Source organism: Nerophis lumbriciformis, linkage group LG02, assembly GCF_033978685.3.
Source record: "Nerophis lumbriciformis linkage group LG02, RoL_Nlum_v2.1, whole genome shotgun sequence".
Taxonomy (NCBI): domain Eukaryota; kingdom Metazoa; phylum Chordata; class Actinopteri; order Syngnathiformes; family Syngnathidae; genus Nerophis; species Nerophis lumbriciformis.
In genome coordinates, this window is record NC_084549.2 from 37,185,093 (window position 1) to 37,208,539 (window position 23,447).

Here is a 23,447-nt window from a genome sequence, read left to right on the forward strand (position 1 = left end):
AGGGGTTAGTACGTGTGCCTCACAATACGAAGGTCCTGGGTACTCCAGCTTCCTCCCACCTCCAAAGACATGCACCTGGGGATAGGTTGATTGGCAACACTAAAATTGGTCCTAGGGTGTGAATGTGAGTGTGAATGTTGTCTGTCTATCTGTGTTAGCCCTGTGATGAGGTAGCGACTTGTCCAGGGTGTACCCCGCCTTCCGCCCGATTGTAGCTGAGATAGGCTCCAGCGCCCCCGCGACCCCGAAGTGAATAAGCGGTAGAAAATGGATGGATGGATGATGGATTTGATCCTGGGCTCGGGATCTTTCTGTGTGGAGTTTGCATGTTCTCCCGTGACTGCGTGGTTCCTTCCATGTACTCGGGTTTCCTCCCACCTCCAAAGACATGCACCTGGGGATAGGTTGATTGGCAGCACTAAATTGGCCCTAGTGTGTGAATGTGAGTGTGAATGTTGTCTATCTGTGTTGGCCCTGCGATGAAGTGGCGACTTGTCCAAGGTGTACGCCGCCTTCCGCCCGTGTGCAGCTGGGACAGGCTCCAGCCCCCCACACATTCACCCCCCCCCCCCCCCCCCCCCCGCGACCCCGAAAGGGACAAGCGGTAGAAAATGGATGGATGGATGATTGCACCAGCCTTTCAAAGGTTTTCATTGGCAGAGAGGTCAGGGAAATAGGTCTAAAATCATTCAAAATGTTAGGACGACTGGATTTAGGGACTGGGACAATTATAGCATCTTTCCAGACTTTGGGGACATTCTTAAGATTGGTTAAAAATAAAATAAAAAAATAGATGAACTGAACTCAGCTCTATTGCACAAAACTTAAGTAGTCGACCACAAATATAATCTGATCCAGGACTCTTGTTTATTTTTGTGTTTGAAAAGGCTATCTCAACCTTTACATATACACATACTGTACATATGCAGGCACATATGCATACATACACTCATGCATATAATCACGTTTCATCAAACATATATTAACATTGTTCCCCTAGGGAACACATGGCACACTGACAAAGCTTAACCTATTGTTACTATAATATTCTACAAGGTTAATACAGTTTGCTTCTCTTTCTTCCCCTCCTTTTATCTGCTTTCTTTTGTATTTCAAGTTATCATTACATATATGTATTGTTGCATTTGAAACAATTGTGTTGTTGATAATAGAGGTAATTATTGTTATTATTCATTATCAATAGTGCTATTTCTGTGTTATTACTATTTGTTTCACTAACTGCTTCTTTTCTATAATTTTTACTATCATATTTGTACATATCGTATTCGCTGATGCTGTTCTGTTGTTATTGTTATTGTTGTGTTTGTTGTTGTTGTCTCTTTGTCTTATCCGCGTCTTGTCCCCACAATTTCCCCCTCTGTCTTCATTTTTTTCTCTTTCTATCCCCTCCTGCTCCGGCCCGGCTGCACCAAATAATAATATAAATACATTTAATAAAGTCAAATACAAATAAGGCAACAAGAGAAGTATCCCACACTTATCTTTTGTAAAGTAAATATAAATAGCTGATATGGGCATCTACATCAACAATAGGATTGGCCTGAGTAGCTGGACAGGACAAAAAAAAGAAAGAAGGAAGTTTGAGACTGAGTTCTTGTATTTCCTTGCTACAATCAAGAGTATCAAACCGGTTATAAAAACAATTAAGAGCATTAGCAAAAAACACTGTCTGAATTAAAATAATTTAAAGTGACATGTGCGCTAGTGTTTACGTTCTGGGCACCGGCTAAAGTTTTCATACTGGACCATGCTGACCCAAGGTTGTTGGCAGCCATCGTGTCTTCCATTTGGGACTTATAGCTCTGTTTTGCTTTCAGAATTTAAATTTTCAGCTCCTTCGAAGCCAACTGAAAATTTGCCACAGAACCCACTTGAAAAGCAATTTTCCTTTTCTGTATGCTCGACTTTACTGACTTAGTGACCCATGGCTTGTCATTGGGATAGACAACCATTTTACTAGAAATAATCATATCGCTACAAAAGGCAGAATATGAGCAAATGACATCAGTAAATTCATCCAAGTCATTTGAGGACTGCTTGAACACACCCCAGTCAGTGCAGTCAATATTTGTTTGTATAATGAAATACATGTTTACAATTTGTATGTATTTATTTATCAAAAAAGATAAATCAATTATTAGTCATTCAAATCTTTTTTTAACTGTCACTTGACTTTTTTTGCATTGACAACCTTTCCTTTTTGCACTTTCGCAAATACAGTCTTCTAATAGGACATGCGCATTCAGGTCACCCAAGCTCATAAAGAAAGGTCTGGAACATTTCAGCCAAGCCGTGAGTTGCTAAATTAAACTTTCAGTTCTAAATTGCGGCTGAAGATTTAGAAATAAATTCCTGATTTATTAAAAAAAATTACAACACATATTGGCGTAGATTTTAAGGCTTGTTGTTTGGACAAAAAAACATTCTGTTACAGATAACGACACGCCGTTTGTAAGAACACGCATGCGCTCTTGCTACTACATGACGTAGTCGTGACGTAGGGTCTGGTGTCCGGTTAGCTAGCTTCGGGCTAGTTAGCAAGTCGTTAATATAGCGCGCTTCGGAGCCGAAAAACTTCAGCTGATTAGTAATTAGTAAACCAATTTCGTCTTTTGAGACATCCATTATCTACAATGGACGAGGAGGCATACCGTAGAACATTGTAAGTAACACTAGTTTTGCAGTCTTGCAAACGTTTGTTTGCCTCATGTCGAGAACCGGGTAGCTAACCTGAGACGCGCTACCAATACAACCCTGGTGTTTAATATTTGTCTCCTCGTCATACATTCCAATATATATGACCGTTTTTACCAAAGGATATTATTACAAGCATTATTGCGAGAATGTCGCCGTAACGTCAACGACGTCCAACCAAATACAACAATATCGCGAGCCGTTAAAGTAGCATCGTTAGCCCTGCGCATAAATATGTGTACCCAATCAAGTTGTTTACCTTATATTAACACATTGACGAATTCTGGTTCGTTGTTTCAGTGACTAATTTCCCTCTTGTATTCATTCCCCTTCTAGGTACGTGGGAAACCTCTCCAGGGATGTCACGGAAATTTTGATTTTACAACTCTTCACCCAAATAGGGCCTTGTAAAAGTTGTAAAATGATCACAGAGGTAAACATTTGACAGTAAATGTGATTGGTGGCCTTTCAGAGTCTGGGTTCTGTTCAAGGTTTTACCCATAGGGATTTGTTCCTTCCCTCTATAGTCAAAAGCTTGCCTTTGGGGGGGTTCATTGAGTTGTGTTTGTGTAATGTTTAAAGAGTGTCTGTAGACCTCCTTAATGTTTGAAATACATAGAAAAAACTTCGTTTGTACGTGTCGCACAAAAAAAATCTCCATTCACTCTAATTTCTAAATGTTGACATTAAAATGCAGAATCGCAAACAAACGCCATTTTACTCAAGGACTCAGGCCTCATTGTTCCTGGCAAGATGACCGACACTTTATCCGTCCCCAAGAGAGCATCGCTTGCCAGGGCAAATTCGTTCCACCACCCTGGACGGCGAGGCACTCTGGCTATCATTCAACAGCTCATGGGAGATGCCATCTCGTTACTTTACTGAATATACCTGCATGAATGTATAGTGGATTGGCAAGCATGCCATGTTTTTAAGTTCACTGATTATTTGGTCATTTTATTTGTGTCATAAAAAGTCAGCCAACTGTCCTCTGGGGTTTTCCAATGTAAAATGGCAGTAAAACTTGTGCCGGGGTGAAAAAATTGTCCCAGAGAATTGTGATTTTAATTGTAAGCCTTAACATTGTAATTCCATTATTTTGCAGAATGTGGCAGCCCTAATTTCTGCTGCTACTCAAATGTACATGACTTGAATAAAATCCTGTCACGGTTATAAAAAAAATGGGGCCACAAGTTTAAAAGAATAACATGTATTTGGTCACACCATAGACCACATAATTGAAAGCTGAATCAACTGTATTATCTTTTGCAGCATACAACAAATGATCCTTATTGCTTTGTGGAATTCTTTGAGCACAGCGATGCTGCAGCAGCCCTCGGAGCCATGAACGGAAGGAAAATACTAGGAAAGGTGGGATAACTTTTATTTTGCTTTGGGAACAACAGTCTTGCACATTTCATCTTTTCTAAAAACATGATATAAAAACTGTAGGACTGAGATGTTTGTTTTATCATTCTTTTGGTTTTAGGAGGTCAAAGTAAATTGGGCCACCACTCCCAGTAGCCTTAAGAAAGACACAACCAGTAAGTGTAGCGGCCTGTGCTGTGAAAAAGTATTTTGCCTTCTTCAAAAAATCTAATTTCTTTAATATATTCCCAACGTAAATGTTTAAGACCATCAAACACATTTGAATGTTAGACAAGGATAACTAAAGTAAACAGAAAATGCAGTTTTTAAATGATGATTTAGTGTTTTAAGGGGGGAAAAAGCTATCTAAACCTACCTGGCTCTATGTGAAAAAGTAATTGTCCTCCTTGTTAAATCATGTTGTAACTATGGCTATTTAAATTTTTTGGAAGTTAGAGTTCAATTTCACTGTCCACACCTAAACCTGATTACCTCCAAACCTCTAATCTAACCTCATGTTTTTTTTCTCTCTATTTTTTAAACACTTTATTTTCGTCTACATAATATGTTATGATGGTTATTTGCTCCACATTTTGCATAGGTTTAGCTGTAAAGACACTTTTTGGCTGCCTTTGGAAACAAACCATTTTAAGAGGAGGAGTTAAGATGCAAATGCACCCCTCCTCATGCCGCCCATTTGAGAACAGATGCTTCCCGCAAGTTACTGAAATATATCTTATTCAAAGTATATACAACTTTTCAGCTGCAACATAAATGGCAACAGCAACAGATATTATCAACCATATATGTGCGAGCCAGAGTCAGACCTGGAACAAAAAGGAACTGAAGAAGAAAGGCTTGAAATTAACACATCTCATTAGTTCATATCATGTCGGTCCCACCAAAAATCTTATCCTTAACAGTAGTTTTCCAGAAAATTAGAAGGCTAAGCTACCAGCTACACTTCAAATAATATAATGCGCTGATGTCACCGGTTGAAAATCTGCCCAAGTTGTGCAAGTTCCAAACAGTTTGGCGGAAATATGAAGGAAGGCAAGATTATTATAAGTATCTCCGAAATACCTCCATGGTTTTGTGTAGGACTTATGCAGATCCCAAATACACACAAGGAGGTACCAAAAGGTAAGAGGTTGGTTTTGAATAATAGGTCCCCTTTTAAATAGAACTTGTCTGACAAATTTAGGTCAACCAAAAGATCTCAAAATGCCACGATACAAAGAAATTCAAGAATAGATGAGAAATAAAGTTATTGACATTGATCAGTCTGGGAAGGGTTACAAAGCCATTTCTAAAGCTTTGGGACTCCAGTGAACCATGCTGAGAGTCATTATTCAGAAATGGAGAACCTAGAAGTTGCCGGCCTACAAAAATTACCCCAAGAGCATAGCGACGACTCATCCGGGAGGTGACAAAGAACCCCAGGACAGAACTGCTGAACTGCTGCCCTCCCTTGCCTCAGTTAAGGTCAGTGTTCATGACTCAGCCATAAAGAAGAGATTGGGCAAAAATGACATCCATGGCAGAGTTCCAAGGCGAAAACCATTGCTGACCAAAAAGAACATAAAGGCCTGTTTTGCAAAAAGACATTTGAATGATTCCCCATGATTTTTGTCTTGGGAGAATATTCTATGGACGAAAGTTGAACTTTTTGGAGGGTGTGTGTCTCGTTACAACTGGCATACATTTAACACAGCATTTCAGAAAAAGAGCCTCATACCAACAGTCAAACGTGGTGGTAGTGTGATGGTCTGCTTCGGGACCTGGATGACTTGCCGCGATTGATGGAACTATTAATTCTGCTTTTTACCAGAAAATACTGAAGCAGAAAGTGCAGCCATCAGTTTGTGACCTCAGGTTGAAGCGCATTTGGGTTATGCAGCAGGAAAACAATCCAAAATACACTGGCAGCAAGTGAACTTCTGAATGTTTTTTTTATGAAGGTTTTGGAGTGGCCTAGTCAAAGTCCAAACTGGGATCTGATTGAAAAATGCAGTTTATGCTCGGAAACCCTCCAGTGTTACTGAATTTAGATTATTGTGACTCATTGCCAGCTATAGAAAACACCCGCAGTTATTAGGTTTATGGGGCAGTTACTTTTCCACACAAAGATAGGTAGCCTTGAATAGTTTTATTTCTTTGATAGATGATACACTTTACTTGATAAATGTTTAATATTTGCATTTGTTTGATGATGTTAAACATTAAAATTGGGAAATGATGCAAAAAATAAGAATTTGAGAACGGGGCAAACACTTTTTATGGCACTGTACTTGTTAAAATGAAATACTACTTCATCAGTTCTTCAAATTGTCTTGTTTTTTGTCATTGTAGACCACTTCCATGTTTTTGTGGGTGATCTAAGCCCTGAGATTACTACCGAGGATGTGAGAGCTGCATTTGCACCGTTTGGGAGTATCTCGTAAGTTTTTTTTATTTTTCATGTTCCATATAGCATTTAACATAAATGATGGTTTGTAAGAATGTTTTTTACTCAAAAACTGATATTAGTACAGCCACAATTACATATTTACAGTACACTGATCATTTAATCAGTCTATTAAGAGAGAATAATTAATAATTAACATTTTTAAGGTATATTAGGCAATGGTTGGTGTAAAATCTATAATGCTTCTTTGAAGGAAGTAGTATGCAAAAACTTACACCTCTACAGCTTTTGTGAAATGTCTCACAAATGAATGTTATTGAAACACCAATATTTAGACAAACTTGCTCCGCATGAACATTTAGGTGTGTATAATCCTGACTGGCGAGAGTCTGTATACAGGGTTTCCGCGGGTTATTAAAAAGCATTAAGTCAAATGGATTTTGCGAAAATTAGGGCTTTAAATGGCATTTAATAACACAATTAAGTAAGCATTAAATTCGATGTCCAGAGGCATTAAAACATTTCATATAATTGTAGGCCTAAACCGATAAGACAAATAATCGAACGATAAATTAAAATGAACTCGATAACTTTGCCGTCATCAATAAATTGCCGTCTGTGTGTTTATGTGCTTTTGTTTCTGGTTTTCAAACTGGATACAATAGGTCTCACTATGTGCATCACTCTTACCACCTGAGCACGTTTATTCAACAATGGAATTACATGAACAGAATGAAGCCTCTTGTTGGTCGTCCAGGCTGAACCTACTTGCAATTCTCAACCACACGTTTTCCTGTTTGAGTAACCACAACTCCTGCTGACTAGATATTAGCTTACTGGGAGAGCTTCCTGTGTGTAGTAGTGGTTGTGGTAAACAATGGCATCTAAAGTGACATTTTAATTTTGGAGCTGGAACTAATCATTTTGATGCAACGGTCACTTTTTATGTACATATTGCTTCAAAACCGTAGAAGAGGTTCATAAATGTGGGTTGGCGAACCCTAGAAATGATGCACAACAAGCTGACCAATCACTTTTTTTTTTTTTTTACTTTATTTTAAAACGATGCATACAATTCAAACAATCAGGACATACAAGTCAACACTACTATACATTTTCTTCAAAATATGTACATTGAAATAATTTTTCCCCATAATTTCAAACAGTAATTAGGAATCTGAAACTAATTTACCACAAGGAAAGAATAAACAAAAGAAACATGCAAGGGATAACAAAATAATATAGACCAAAAAAAACATTACATTTTTTTATTTTGTCTTTGATGGAAGTTGTATTTATAATGCGACCCCGAAGGGAATGAGCGGTAGAAAATGGATGGATGGATGTATTTTATGGTGTGGAAAGTTTTTATGACCTTCTATATTTCGTAGTCATCATTGGTGAATGCTGATGCAGAGCTAGATTTTTTGGATGTGCACGTCAAGGTGTAGGGGTCGGGAGGGTACATAGGAGGAGGATTAAGACATGATGTGTACGCAAGCTCCGTGACGCGAGACTATATTTCAGCCTTTAGCTAACACACAGAATGCACGGACATTGCTAGAAAATGGATGGATGGATGTATTTTATGGTGTGGAAAGTTTTTATGACCTTCTATATTTCGTAGTCCTCATTGGTGAATGCTGATGCGGAGCTAGATTTTTTGGATGTGCACGTCAAGGTGTAGGGGTCGGGAGGGTACATAGGAGGAGGATTAAGACATGTTGTGTACGCAAGCTCCGTGACGCGAGACTATATTTCAGCCTTTAGCTAACACACAGAATGCACGGACATTGCCTCGTTTAGTCGCGACTCACTAGTGAAAAACACTGCTAATTAAGTAACAAAAGTTAGGAGGAAAACAGATTATTACTACCGTAATCCAAATGTCCCTGTGTGGGATAATTTCATCTTCAAACTGAATAAGCAACATGAGCCTATTAATACAGATTGACGAAGGAGCAAGTATGCTGTTATGGCATTGGCAACGGAAATACAAACATCCCGACCCAGTTTTTCCAACTTTGTTTTTCCGGTTTTATCCAGCAAAATTTGTTATCAATTCAAGTGTACTTCCGGTTAACCTGGGGCACGAACCTGGGCCCTTCAAATATGTGTGCAGCGTGCTAGGGAGTGAGGTTCACCAGCGTCCACATGACCCAGCCACACTTGTTACAAAGACCTCGGGCTGCACGATTATTTTTCATTATTATTAAAATCATGATTATTTACTGTTAATTAAAACATATTTTATTGCACATTCTATTTTAGACAAACAGTATGTGAACTTGGCTTTCATGTTAAAAAACTATACAAATCTATTAATAATAAAATAAAATGTACAAAATACAAAGGGCTAACTATAATAAATATGCCATTCCAGAGTGCGATCATAAAGTGCAAACAGGTGAAAAAATAAGATTATGCATGAAAGGCACATACAAAGGAACAAATTCATTGTACTGCTCACAGTATTTATAGGATATATGTATTTGGCCAAACAAAACATTATTACATCCGATATTTTGACTTGTCTTTGAGATGTGGATGGATACGGGCTCCCTCGTTGCACGGTTGACGTTACGGCCGTCTGTATTTTGAGCACCCCAGCTATAGTAGCTGTTCGTTGGGGTTTTGTGCCAGTGGCGGAAGGCCCGCTGTGGTAGCAACCAGCTTTACAGCGACGGCAAACGATGGCGTTTGAGAAAAGAAGGGAAGTCTTGTTAATCGACTTGTCTCCGCAAGTCGATCATTTGTTTGGATGTGTACACTGCTCACCAAAGCAGCTTTGCCGTGCACCTCGTTGGGCCGTTTGTTGTTGGTTCATGCGCGCGGGAGCATTTTCGGGTTTCGGGAAACGAGCGGGAGTGCCTAGAGAACGGCGAGGCGTGCGGTCGTGTTACGGGGTTAAAATGCGTGCCTGTAGGTACCCTGTAGGGAGGGCACCGATGTAACGATGCATTTATTTTTTTCTATTTTTTTTTCGCGAGCAACTGGCTGATCTCCATTCAACCGCTGTTGTCACTCACTCTTACTCTCTCTCAGGTGAGCCCACTATCTATCGATCGCCCCCTGGTGGTCGGCTGACTGTTGGTTGTGAACATGCTTTGTTTGAAACGCAGCGGAGCTTGTTTTTTAAATGTTAATATCGCCGGAGATCACTCATTTAATCGTAGCTTCTAAAATAGTGACCACGATTAAAATTCGGTTAATTGTACAGTCCTATACAATTGATGGAGAAAAATATTGTTCACAATTTGTTTTGATTGTATAAACATTTAATCATTTTGATTAGAAGTACAGCATGATGATTGACGGGCAATATTTTTTTGGCGATTGTCTGAGGTTAGAACACTGGATGCTTGGAACGTTACAACCTGTGAACATGCTCATGCTGTGGCAAAAGCGCGGAAAATGCATGTCTAGGAAATAGAACATTTCAGCAAAAATGGCAGGATGGCTAACTTTTGAAAGTCTAGTGGAAGCCCATCAATAAACCCAGAGAGGCGTTCTGCAGCGTGTGCCAAAAGACCTCCAAACTTTTCTCAATGGGCATCAATGCGGTGAAATCACACATGCTGTTAGCCAATCACAAGTCACCGAATAAAAGTAAAAAGTAAAGTACCAATGATTGTCACACACACACACACTAGGTGTGTTGAAATTTGTCCTCTGCATTTGACCCATCCCCTTGTTCACCCCCTGGGAGGTGAGGGGAGCAGTGGGCAGCAGTGGGCAGCAGCGGTGCCGCGCAAGGGAATCATTTTTGGTGATTTAACCCCCAATTCCAACCCTTGATGCTGAGTGCCAAGCAGAGGCAGGCAGCAGTTAACAGTACCAAATTTATTTGGCGTGACCAAAAAAGTAACTTCTGCTGTCACTACCAGAACTGGCAGCTGCTGTTACCACTAGAAGAAGCCTGTGTTTGTGTTTGTGTTTGTGTTTGTGTTTGTGTTTGTGTTTGTGTTTGTGTTTGTGTGTGTGTGTGTGTGTGTGTGTGTGTGTGTGTGTGTGTGTGTGTGTGTGTGTGTGTGTGTGTGTGTGTGTGTGTGTGTGTGTGTGTGTGTGTGTGTGTGTGTGTGTGTGTGTGTGTGTGTGTGTGTGTGTGTGTGTGTGTGTGTGTGTGTGTGTGTGTGTGTGTGTGTGTGTGTGTGTGTGTGTGTGTTTTCTTTTTAGGTTATCTCTCATACAGTGGACATGCACCTACCATAACAATTTTAGACCCCTCCATGATTTCTAAGTGGGAGAACTTGCAAAATAGCAGGGTGTTCAAATACTTATTTTCTTCACTGTATATATATATATATATATATATATATATATATATATATATATATATATATATATAATTTATTAACTACCTGCAGTAGAACATTACATTTTGTTTTAAGTGGCATTAAAAAGCATTACATTTGCTGATACCTGCTGAAACCCTGCTATAGCTATTTTGAGCAAAAATAATTTTTAGGTTAATAGACTTAGTTTAGGGCAACAGTATTGTTTGGTTAGCTGTATCTGAGGTTAAAGTCAATGTAATAACATATATAATTTAAAATATGTAAACCAATATAAGAATTGTTAAAATGCATCAGTATAACGAGCCACCAAGGAGGTTTTGCCTTATACTCTTACTATAGGATGGTGCACTTTTACATCTCTGTAACTTACCGGTATATAAAAAATTACCATCCCAAAAAAAAGTGCTACTGTACGTTGCAGTTCACTTGCTTTTTCTTTTTTTGCTCTATCAGTCTTTTATTAATAACTGTTGCTCTTCTTTGCACATTTAGTTTATAGTAAGTGACAGCAAAATGTCAGCTTTGTATATGAACCTGAACAACCTTTAGATGTGGGTCTCAGTGAAGTAATAGCATTTTGGTTATTTTACAGAAATGGACAGGAGCTTGAAGGCTAACAGCAAGGAACTGTGCACTCTGGAGACTCAGATGTAGTTTTTTCTCTATTCCATTTTTCCTCTTATGTCTTCATTTGTAGATGCTCTGTTATTACGTGTTATATTGTAGATTATTACATTTGATATTAAATTGTTTCATTTTGAAGTGCATAGTTTTAACACAAAAGCTCTTCTTCCAAAATTTTCGAAAAAGTATATTTTGTCAAAATTTGAATTTGCCACTTATTGGTGGAAAAGAACTGACCAGGACAGTTTAAAGAAATCTGGCCGTATATGCAATTTAATTATTTTCATCTTCTTGTGCATTCTATATATTTTTAATTTGTAGGAAGAGCACAGAGAGTATACCACTGAATTTAAGAATGCATGGAATTGTATATGATCTTGTTCCCTAAGAAAATTCAAGTAATTTTTTTAGTGTGTACAAAAAGGTGCTCTTGTGACATGAATTTAATAAACATTTTGTAAACTGTAGATTGCATGTATACGTTCGTAATTATTGTTTTTGCGTCATTGAGTCAAAGCTCAGTCCAGGGTCCTGCTAGCTACCAGTAATATAGGAGAGTGTAGTGGATTCACGGTGTTTGCGTGGCTGTATTTTGTAGTGTAAATTAATGTGACTGGAGAAGTCATTGATGTTTTCACATTTTCCTCCAGAGATGCTCGTGTTGTGAAGGACCTGGCGACATGCAAATCAAAGGGGTATGGATTTGTGTCCTTCTTTAACAAACTGGTAAGGCTCCAGTGCAACAACACAGATGAAAGGTTATTTATTTCCCTGTTCATTACTCTACTTTTCATTAACTATAAGTAGAATTCCTTTAACACACACAGTTGTAGTACGAACATGCTCTGGCATTCTTTATGAATAACTAGCACAGTGTATTTTGATTACCTGGTATTTATTACTTCTACCCCTACTACTACTATTGCAAAAAATATATATATACAGTAATGGATTTAGAAAATTAGCAAGTTAAAGTCCTTGATTTGTGTCTATAGGATGCAGAGAACGCCATTCTTCACATGGGGGGCCAGTGGCTCGGAGGACGTCAAATCCGCACCAATTGGGCAACAAGAAAGCCACCTGCTTCGAAGACGACCTCTCAGGACAGTGAGTTTTGGAGGCAAAAGAAGACTTGATTCCATGCAAAAAAGGTTATTTGGGTCTCAGTTGTTATGTTTTTTTTAGATGGCTCAAAACAGCTAAGGTTTGATGATGTTGTGAGCCAGTCCAGTCCTCAGAACTGCACCGTGTACTGTGGAGGGATCCAGCATGGACTATCTGGCAAGTAGTCTTCATAGTGTTGTACCGTGTCTGTCACTCTCCACAAATATCCTATAGCATATTTTTTCTCTTGTCTCAGATCAATTAATGCGTCAGACCTTCTCACCATTTGGTCAGATAATGGAAATCAGAGTCTTCCCAGAGAAGGGGTATTCATTCATTAGGTAATTCTCATTGTCTATTGCAGCATTTTGCCTCTAGATGTCAACCTTACGACTACATTGTATGAACACATGTTTATTTCTTTTGGGACCTGTTCTTTTCCTCCTGAGTAACTTGCCTTTGTAACTCTTATTTCTTCAAAGGTTTTCCTCCCACGACAGTGCTGCCCATGCCATTGTGTCAGTAAACGGCACAGTGATTGAAGGACACATAGTGAAGTGTTACTGGGGAAAAGAATCTCCTGATATGACCAAAAATTCACAGCAGGTACGGGAAATGTCCTCTCACAATCAACCTATTTGATTTTAATACAGTATTAATTTCCATATACGGTTTTATTAGTCCGTTAAATGTGAATTTTCTGTAGTTGTAAGAAGTTTACATACACAGGCAGGAATGTTACCGGGTACATTAATTTGCCTTTTTTGTATACCGTATTTTCCGCACCATAAGGCGCCCTGGGTTATAAGCCGCGCCTTCAATGAACGGCATATTTCAAAACTTTGTCCACCTATAAGCCGCCCCGTGTTATAAGCCGCATCTAACTGCGCTAAAGGAATGTCAAAAAAACAGTCAGATAGGTCAGTCAAACTTTAATAATATATTAAAAACCAGCGTGATGTGGGCGCGCATGGAGTCGTATATCAACATGGACGGAGCTGCGTGAAAAAAGCCACCCGGCCTCTTCGCGTAAACTTACCTTAACCACTCGCTCATGTTTTCTTCATCCATCCATCCCTTCGAGTTAGCTTTTATGATGACGCCGGCTGGAAAGGTCTCTTTTGGCAAGGTCTTCCTTTTGAATATCACCATGGGTGGAAGTTTCTGGCCATTAGCATGGCAAGCTAGAACCACAGTGAAGGATGACTTCTCATTCCCTGTGGTGCGAATATTCACCGTACGTGCTCCCGTTGTATCCACAGTGCGGTTCACAGGAATATCAAAAGTCAGTGGAACCTCGTCCATGTTGATAATGTTCTCTGGCCGGATCTTTTTTTCAGCTATCTTGTTTTTACAATATGCACGGAAAGTAGCCAGCTTTTCTTGAAAGTCTTTAGGCAGTTGCTGTGAAATAGTAGTCCGTGTGCGGATGGAGAGATTGCGTCTTTTCATGAACCGGAAACCTGTCGCTTAGTAGGAGCCATTTTGTGGTCTTTACAGATGTAAACACACAAAGGAAATGAAACGTAATATCCGCGCGCTTCTTCTTCTTCTTCTACGCGGGCGGGTGGTTGCTTACAGTAGAAGAAGAAGCGCTTCCTGTTCTATGGGGGCGGGTGCTTACCTTGGCGGTTGCTTGCGTAGAAGAAAAAGCACTTCCTCTTCTACGGGGAAAAAAGATGGCGGCTGTTTACCGTAGTTGCGAGACCGAAACTTTATGAAAATGAATCTTAATATTAATCCATATATAAAGCGCACCGGGTTATAAGCCGCACTGTCAGCTTTTGAGTAAATTTGTGGTTTTTAGGTGCGGCTAATAGTGCGGAAAATACGGTACCTTCTTTTTCCATGATAAACACAATTGTGTCTCAAAAATCAGCCAACTGGGTATTGATTTGGGGTCAATTTGAAGCATATTGTCATTCCACACTGTTATTTCATTTAGCAAAACGGACCCAGAGCCTAATGCTACAGTCACCATGTTTACATGCACTAAAATGTATTTGATTGTGCTCAACTTTTTAAGAATCGGATTAATACACACGCGATGCGATTGAAAACCAAAGGCCTCTTGCCTATATTCTTTGATCGGTCAATCATTGGAAAGGGCCATCTACCGCACGTGCCTGTCTTAACAACATAATTCAGAAGAAGAGAACCCAGAGAAAGTGGGGTTTATTTACACCAACAATGAGGAAAAGTAAAGCTGTCTCTTCTGAAATAAGTCAATATTTTTAAAGTATACGGGTAAAATAAAAACTTACCTGCTGAATAAGGGCCAGCATGTTTTAGAAGAAGCCACTTTTAATCTGATATTACGCCTGTACATCCCAGTGGGTAGAAATGAATCAAATATCTGTATTTTAACACCGAAACCTCGCAGTTTAAATTTAAAATAAATATAAAAAAAGACTACATTTGAATTTGTTCAGTCAGTGATAAGTAGAAAACCATAATGGCAGTAGATAACATAAGTATTTGATGTCTTTCCGTATGTGTTTCCGTGTGAGAAAAACTACACTGGTCTGCTTAATCAAACTTAATACCATAGTGAAGTAAGAATGGAATGTCCATAAACAACATTGAGACATCATTGACGTGTAATCAATCATCAAATAATGCGTAGCGAAAAGTCTGTTTACAATGGTGATTTTTTTTTCCTATGCCTCCGAACACCACCCCCAACAGCCAAAGCAGATGTCATGTAAACACACATTAAAATGTTACTGACCGCATGTAAGCGCTGTGGAAAACTGTTATTCATTAAACAGCTATTGACATTTTTAGATGAGCTTGCCAACAATTGAATTTGAGAGTGCATGAAACAGGGATGTCACAAGAAAGTGTGAAAAATAGCAAGAATTCTCAAAGGGCATGTAAATGTCGTTGGTGTTGGGTTTTACAGACTTATCCTGACTTTTTAAAATGTTGTTGTCATTGTGGCCAAATAGCTCAATCTTTGTTTTGTCTGACCATTAAACTTTTGTCCAGAAAGCATGTGTGTAGCTGCCAATTTCAGTCTTGCTTAAAAGAATCGCTTTCGGAGAAAGATCTTCCTCCTTAGTCGTTACATTCTAAGTACATACATTGTATATATGCATCATTGTTTTATTGCCGTAATGCATGTTTTTGTCTGTTCCACAGGTTGAGTATGGTCAGTGGGGCCAGTGGAATCAGCTTTATGGGAGTACACAGCAACAGCAGCAGCAGCAGCAGCAGCAGCAGTATGGGCAGCAGTATGTGTCAAATGGATGGCAAGTTCCTTCCTACAGCATGTACGGACAGTCATGGAACCAGCAAAGTTTTGGAGTAGAGTGAGTATTAATAAATTCATGCCTCTTTTAGACACAGTAATGCTGAAACCGCTAAAATGACATGTAAGTAATAATTTTATCTAAAAGTATTCTGACTATAATTTTTTTGTGGCATTTCACAGGCAGTCACAGTCACCTGCCTGGGTTGGAGGATTTGGCTCTCCGTCAGCTCAGGCGGCTGCTTCGGCAGGTTCAACCGTGTCCAACCTGACCAACTTCAACATGGCTGGGTACCAGACACAGTGAACTGGTCCTAAAACAGGTGTAATGAGAAGACAGCGGCCATATTCTCAAAGCCTATAGTTGCCCACAAGAACTGGTTCAACCAATATTTTAAATGATAGTGTCCACCTCACTAAAACTTTTAAGAGTATTTGGTTTGAAAAGGTTTGGCTCTATAAACATGCTGAACTCTAGCCAAAATGATCCTGTCTTACACATAATTTCCCCTTTTTTAGTATGATTCATTTTAGCGAGAATAATGAAAATTTTTTGAGCTTCAGAAAGTAGGTTTTTGTTTGCATTCTAGGATGTGGTATTAATTATCCCAGATAAATATACCAACAACAAACACACTTGTGCTCAACACATCTAACACTTAAGCAGTGAACCGCGCTTGGATCACAGCAAAGAGACAATAGGTGGGAACACTGCTGAGGTAGATGGAATACTGAACTTCTGGCTTTTGTAAATGTGGGCTAAAGCCCTTAAGAACAGCTCAACCAATCCTCCCCAACACATCTTAAAATTTGAGCAAAAGCTTTAAGAAAAAAAAACGTTAGTGGGTCACTCGCTGTAATCTCAATGAAATATAAACAAATCTTACATTATTTTAAAAAACTCTTGTTTGGTCAAAATGCAGCAATATAAACACAATGTTCTTCACACTTTGAAAATAAACTAAATATTTTGAAAGTTTGTTAGTTGCGGTCTTGTCACAATGTTTATGTACTGCTTGTGCTCGGGGCGTTTTCTATTTTATAGAAAACCTCAGTTTTTAATTTCTGTACAGATGGTTTCACATGTAAGCATCATTGCTTCAATGGCAATGAGCCACGGCAACCTTAAATAGTTGGCTTGTCTTCAGCCAACAGCCATAAAATCACTTTGTTTTTGATATGAATGACAAGTGCTTTGTGAATAGAACTCAACCATTTCTATACAGTGCTGTGGCTTGAAATAATTAATTGATAACACGTTGAGGCATTTTTCAGTTTTATATACAAGAAAAATAACTATTTCAGTTCCTTAAGCTTTTTTTTTTTTTTAAGTGATCAACAGCATGTTAAGTTTTGATATGGTATCGAGGAACTGTCCATAGCAAAGGAAAAGCTCCAGGATAGGCTCACGAGAAAAATTTCCTTTAAGGTGTTTCAGGGCTGGTTTCCTAGAGGAATGTCAAATAATTTAAAAAAAAGTTCTCTTGCTTTTTCCTCAGCTAGTATAACCTTGGCATTAGCCTCCTAGATATTTAGCAAAGAACATCGATTAGTATTGCATGTTGGTTGAAAGGATTTATAATTATGATGTTTTTAGGGGGATATGAGACCTTACTTTTGCCTCTCTGATCACTCCGACTTCAAGGCAAGTTGATTTAATTGTATTGCTGCCATTTTTGCAGTGTTTAATGACTGCTATAGTAAACATACTTTATGATTTCATTTTGGGGGGCAGTGTCTGTGGGTGGGAGTGGCAGGGGTAAATCTCAATAATGTAATTAAAGTATGAATGCCACTTAGCTGATTTGAGCAACCTCACATTTTCCATGGAAGATTTGGCCATTTTGTTGAAGTAGCTGGTTGCAGATGTTTTAGCTTGGAATTGTGCACAATTGTGTAAATGTAATATATTTGTCGCAAAAGATCTTGAATGTACTGACAAACAATGTGTACAACAGAAGTGATGTTTCATAGACGCTGGCAATGGTTTTCATTTTAAAACACATCTAGTCACATCAAATAAAGACATGTCCAAACCAGGTGATTTTGTATGTTTAATAGACACTTATTCATCTGCATTTACAACGTTAACGCGCCTCTCATTCTAAACACAACTCAGCTTGTCTTGATTTGATTTGAGCATGGGCAGCTCAACACCTGAATAAATGTGATTTATGATTATTAAACTATTACATATAAAAAAAGGGCAAATAACTTGCGGACAGTACAAGGCCAACTTAAAATGGTAAAATATTTTTTAAGCAATCTACTTTTAGCTAGCTTTTTGGTGATTAATATTAGATATATTGCACAAAATTATTTCAGTATATACTAAACACTTAAAGTGTGTGTGTATGTATATATATATATATCAGCTACAATACTTAATTGTAGTTGTCTAAATATTTGAGCCTAACATTAATTTTATTTGTAACTCTAGTGCAATTTTCTAGAAAGCAAATTGAAAAACAAATGTACACAATATATACATATTTCGGCATGTGCTTCCAACAAATCTTGCAAGTTTCAGGAACGAGATCACGTTTAAAGCACTAAATATTTGTTCTGTTAACTCATTCGCTATGGCAGACCTTTGTTCGTTATTCCTCAGGGTTTGATCACATATGGCAGTCGTAAGTGGGGATGGTACGAATCCTCCCTGATGACATTGCAGGCTTTGTCCCTCGGTCCACACAGATAAGGATGCTCCCGTCTGAGGCAGTTTGATCAGCCTGCTCAATGGTCGTTAGAAAGAAATGGACATGCAGTTTTACTCAAAACTATTGTAAATTAAATTTATTTGGTAGCATTTTTACCACTACAGCGGTACCTCGTACGAAAACTAAAGCAATTTTTCATGTCGGAAAATTTCCATGCCCATTCCCCAGACCCATGAATCCGTTCCAGACACCCAAAAATACTAATCTTGAAGGTATGTTCTGAGTTCTTTTTTTATTTCAATAGTGTTTCTCGCCATTAAGTGTTACGTCCAATTTTCTTGTCAAAAAGTGGGTTATTTTTGCAGTCATTCTAACAAAAAACAAGAACACAGACTTGTTATAATAGTATTATTTATCAAAGAACTACAGAATGAAGCAGTGCTATACGGATTTCCGGGTGGAGGTGAGAGCTTGCTCACTAAGGCATCTTTTGTATTAAAGACACATGAGGATTGTTGGCCTCACGCAGTGTATCAATAACACAAAAAGACTTAAGTCACAAAGGCATGGGATTCTTTGTTTGGCCGCTCGATTCCGTGTAGTGACAAGCTGGCAGACCAACTAATGTGCAATGTTTGGCTGTGCGAAAACCGAGACGGTATACGAAAACTGGCAACCATTTGGCAGAAATTTCTGTCAAAGCGGGGCGTATAAAAACAGAGGTACCACTGTATCCCAAATGTTTTAATAAGTAGTGTAGATAAATGCATCTATACTTACATGATTGGTCTGTTTGCCAGTGGTTTTATTTCCTTCAGTTACCGGTACATCTTTTATCCCCGTTTTCTCCAAAATCAACTCAATCTTGGCTGTGATGCCAGACATGGCGCTTTCAAGGTGGAGGACCTGCCTGGATAATCTGCCATTGACAGAAAGCTAAAGTCAAGGTACAGTAACTCAATTCATGTCAAATGTTATGGTTCAACTATCAATGTCACCTCAGAAACTGTTCCCGATCCATATAGTGGTGAGCAGTGTTGCTCTTCTGCTCACTTAAGGTCACAGGAACCTTTGCTCCTAAATCTTTCCCATAGTTCATTCCAAGATTGTTGAGTTCAGCACAAAGGGCGTCCTGTGAAATTTAAGATAAATCTGTATCATACTTTTACATAAAAGTCTTTGACATGAAGATGTTCCAGATTTAGTTCATGTTTTTCGACAGACCCTCTTTTCTTCCAATTCTGTTTTCATTCTTTCTTGTTCATCTTCGTCTAGAATTTGGTTACCGTCACGGTCAAACTGAGAGAAAGCTGCAGAGATTTCATGATCAGCATGTCCCATCCTGTAAATTTATCAGAGGGGTGAGGATTCCTTTCGAAACTTTGGGACATCAAGATGCTCTCCCTTTTAAGACTTACTCTTTCAAGGTTTCTCTAAAATCTTTGAATTCAATTTCGCCAGATCCAGACCGTAGAGCCCTCTGAACGTCGGATATTTTCTCATTTTTCAGTTTCAGCTTCATGAATGTCTTCATATAGCTCTAAATCAGAAGATAACCCAAAGGATACACAATCATATCATCATATCCCACTTCACCATTTATGTTACCTGTTTGATGATGTCAGTAATCTGGAGCTCATCTTTTTGGGATGAGAGCTCCTCCTTCACCTCAGAATATGTGTCATTTATGATGGCCAGGAACATGTTCTATGGAAAAATAAATCAGATTACGATCTAATTTACCAGCAATTTACCAAAATGACTTACCAGCAGAACAAAGAAAACGAAGAAAACGTAGGTTACAAAATAAATTGGCCCAAGGACTCTGTTTGCGCGGTCAATGGCGTCATAATCAAAGTCTCCTAGAATGATTCTGAACTGGGTAAAGCTGCAGGGAAATGATGAAAAGATAGTGATTTAGCCTGTGCGCCACATTGTTTTGATAGGCTCCTGTTGCTGACATACATGCACTTGACAAAGGTGCTGAAGGATTCAACCTCTGTACCAAAGAGAAGATATCCGAGCTGAGCATACGCGAAGAACACAATGAAGAACATTATAGCAAAGCCTACGATGTCTTTTGCACAGCGACCGAGTGTGGAAGACAGCTGGGTCATGGTCTTATTGAAACTGATGTACTTGAACACCTACATGGACAAGAAGAACACACATTCTTTTAGAACTACTAAATGCTGAGAGTGCAATATGGCAGTACTTCACCTTGATCCATGCAAAGAACAAATTGACTGCATTCATATTGTTGTATTGTGTTTGCCAGAATGCCAGAAACTCAAAGTCGGCGTAGGTTTCAGGTTGATCCAACAATTTTCCAAGCAATTTGTCAACTTTGACAGTACGGAAGATATTGAATACAATGGCAACGATGGCAAGCTGGAAAATAAACATATTTTAGTGCATGAATCTTATTTAAACTTTCTAGTGTTCATTGTGTGCTCTTACCAGAATGACCACTATGTCGAGTATGTTCCAGATGCTTTTAAAGTACGAAAACTTGTGTATTCGAAGCTCAAGAATCTCCTCTACAACATAATAGAGGATGAATAAACAGAAGATCATCTCACAGCCAAGGATGAAGTAATCCCAGTAGTTGATGTATCGAATCAATTTGACAGTTCGGATCTGGTACGAAGGGATCGCTCCACCAGTTGCTGGGAATTCAACCACCAACCTGTCGACAAAGCAAAGGTAAACAGAATGTAGGAACTAATCAATTTGTGATTGCAGTTTGTACCTGATGACGCAGAACATGTTGATATTTGCGTTGTAAGTGGAGAAGTCAATGAAGACAGCCCTGGTTCCGCGGTCCAGCCAAAGGTTCTCCTCCAGCTCTCTCAGTACAACTGTACTTTCGTCCTTTGTCCGACCTAGGTCTTGGTAGTATCCCGCTCCACTGTAGGTGGTCAGCAAGCCCCAGTGAGAGGAACCCTTGATGGCTTTCTCAGTGTTGAAGCTCCATCTGCAGAGCAAAAGGTAGGATATTTCAAACCTAAAGAAGAACAAATTCAGCGTTGAACCTGCAGTGACAAAAAGGAGTAGCTAACGCGGTGCCGTTGATCAGGCCAAAGCTGAGATCGTTCTCCTTTTTGTCGTTGTAGACATCATAACATCCTGTGATCTCATCCTGGAAGTCCTTGTGAACCTTGCAGGAGTTGTTCTTGATTTTGATCTGCCTCATCCTGGGGAGCCCCAGTAACATGTTCTCATAGTAGATGAAGGACTGGTCTCCACTGTCCATGGACTGATTGTTGTACCATTTGGTCCAGTAGAGTCCATCTAGAAGTGGTTCTTGGGCAAACTAGTCCCAAAGAAACATGTTGGAAATGTCACTGATTCTTACGTGGTAACCACCGTAAGAAAGGAATATCCAGAAATACTCACAGTCCAGAAATCGGCCATTGTGCTAATGGTTTGAAACTTTACCCCACTTTCGCCGGCTGTATTGACAAACAGGTCTGTCATGGCTTTAGTGTAATAGTAGGTGCTTGAGTTGGTCATGCCGTATGTCACTGAAAGACAAAATCATGACATTGTTAAAGCCTTAACACTGATCCCTATCTGGCTTTGCTCAGGCTCCTCTCTAAACATCAGTGCATTCAGTCGTCCCAAGATAAGAGCGCTCACTCACACGCAGGACACATTGAACATTTGTTGTTTAGGCGTGTTTATATCGCAGCTATCAATTGGATCCAGATTAAAGGGTTTGGTAATTTGTTTGAGGAGAGAGAAGACCGTCCTGACTCAAATAGCCCTCATCAAACAATGTCAATGTAACTCACACAAAGAAACAATAGACGAGGTTGAATGCTCTTATCACTAAAAGGCAAGAGTGCTGTGGTCATGTCCCTTTTAACAGCTAATGGTCGGATGGACAAAGGCGCTCTCAGGTGGAAGGATGGGGAGGGTATTTATAGTCTGCATAAAGGATTTCTGTAATACACTTTCATTTGATTTTTTTTTAAATATCAAACAAGGGAAAACATTTGGTAATTTGGGTTAATCAACTATCTCACAGTTCAGTGTAGGGATAGGTGATGTGGCCTAAAATCAATATCACGATGTATTATTTAGTATGTGAATAATAATGGAATAATTTCAAAATGGGTTAGGTAAGCTTCTTTGTTGGCTGCTGACGTATGCGGTAACAAATTGCGCAATTTCCAGTTGTATTATTTTCTCAAAACTATTATGAATCTACTTGCTAATTTACTGTTAATATCTGGTTACTTCTACACTTCTATTGAAATGTAATAAACACTTATTCTTCTGTTGTTTGGATACTTTACATTAGTTTTGGTGATTCTACAAATTTGGGTATGAATTTACAGGGGCAGTTTTGGTTATCAATGCTGATACTGCTACTTTAAATTTCCAAGATCATTGAATGGTCACATTTTTCATCACAATTATAATCAGACAAAAACGCAGGATGCCTATGTAACAATATCATCATCAGCCAATAATTTCCTATGATTGGCTCTAATATAAATCTGTTGGATTTTGCCCTTAGTGTCCTCCTGGGTTTGTAAACGATAACAAAAACGAGAAAAAATATTTTGAAAATAAAACTATCAATCTAACCCTAGTATCGACCCAATATTGGTATACTTTGTACCGTTCCCGTTTATTTGTTTCGTTCTGCCCACCTTTGTTGTTCAAGAGTTCTAACTTGTGGTTAGCAGTTATCATATCTTTCTGCAGTCTGTAGTGTAGAATGTTTAGGTATTCCTCATCCTCCTGGGATGATACTTGTAAGAAACGTAGTAAGATTGCTGACTTAGAAGTGACTTTGCACTGTGGAGGGATGTTAGACTAGAATGCTACATTGTATTGACGATACGTTTGTTCACTTTGTAATTTATCTCATTTATATCCCACAACTCTAATTCAGTGTGTATTTATATTGTTACATTATATTATGATAATAGAAAGTTAGGATACTTTTACAAGTAAAATGCCTGTCAACCGTTTCCCCCAGCAACTTTCTTTCTCTGCGCCCT

At 38.9% G+C, this 23,447-nt stretch overlaps 2 protein-coding genes across 3 annotated transcripts in view; one reads left to right on the top strand and one right to left on the bottom strand.

Annotated features, from left to right (window-relative positions):
* Positions 1-2,494: 2,494 nt before the first annotated feature.
* Positions 2,495-17,813, top strand: tial1 (TIA1 cytotoxic granule-associated RNA binding protein-like 1). The gene is made up of 12 exons (XM_061962163.1): positions 2,495-2,683; positions 3,052-3,148; positions 3,988-4,086; positions 4,205-4,259; positions 6,436-6,523; positions 12,063-12,138; positions 12,408-12,519; positions 12,598-12,693; positions 12,773-12,857; positions 12,999-13,122; positions 15,661-15,830; positions 15,953-17,813. Exons 1-12 carry the CDS (start codon positions 2,655-2,657, stop codon positions 16,074-16,076), a joined length of 1,155 nt encoding a protein of 384 aa, XP_061818147.1. The 5' UTR covers positions 2,495-2,654; the 3' UTR covers positions 16,077-17,813.
* Positions 17,811-23,447, bottom strand: part of pkd2l1 (polycystic kidney disease 2-like 1) — a 40,643-nt gene continuing 35,006 nt past the window's right edge. For both annotated transcript variants that reach the window (XM_061962140.1, XM_061962151.1), the window contains 13 exons: positions 21,829-21,956; positions 21,492-21,745; positions 21,182-21,406; positions 20,890-21,118; positions 20,650-20,820; positions 20,395-20,576; positions 20,197-20,317; positions 20,038-20,136; positions 19,848-19,969; positions 19,654-19,771; positions 19,428-19,561; positions 19,210-19,348; positions 17,811-18,501 (listed from right to left, as the gene is read on the bottom strand). In XM_061962140.1, coding sequence (XP_061818124.1) covers positions 18,388-18,501; positions 19,210-19,348; positions 19,428-19,561; positions 19,654-19,771; positions 19,848-19,969; positions 20,038-20,136; positions 20,197-20,317; positions 20,395-20,576; positions 20,650-20,820; positions 20,890-21,118; positions 21,182-21,406; positions 21,492-21,745; positions 21,829-21,956 — 2,036 coding nt within the window. In that variant the 3' untranslated portion in view covers positions 17,811-18,387. The remainder of the gene's footprint in view (positions 18,502-19,209; positions 19,349-19,427; positions 19,562-19,653; positions 19,772-19,847; positions 19,970-20,037; positions 20,137-20,196; positions 20,318-20,394; positions 20,577-20,649; positions 20,821-20,889; positions 21,119-21,181; positions 21,407-21,491; positions 21,746-21,828; positions 21,957-23,447) is intronic.

Bases quoted from the DNA above. Each gene is read 5' to 3' on its own strand.
- tial1 (XM_061962163.1), top strand. From the start codon at position 2,655: ATGGACGAGGAGGCATACCGTAGAACATT. The intron at 2,684-3,051 runs GTAAGTAACACT...TTCCCCTTCTAG, and splicing joins GAGGCATACCGTAGAACATT to GTACGTGGGAAACCTCTCCA. The intron at 12,858-12,998 runs GTAATTCTCATT...ATTTCTTCAAAG, and splicing joins AAGGGGTATTCATTCATTAG to GTTTTCCTCCCACGACAGTG.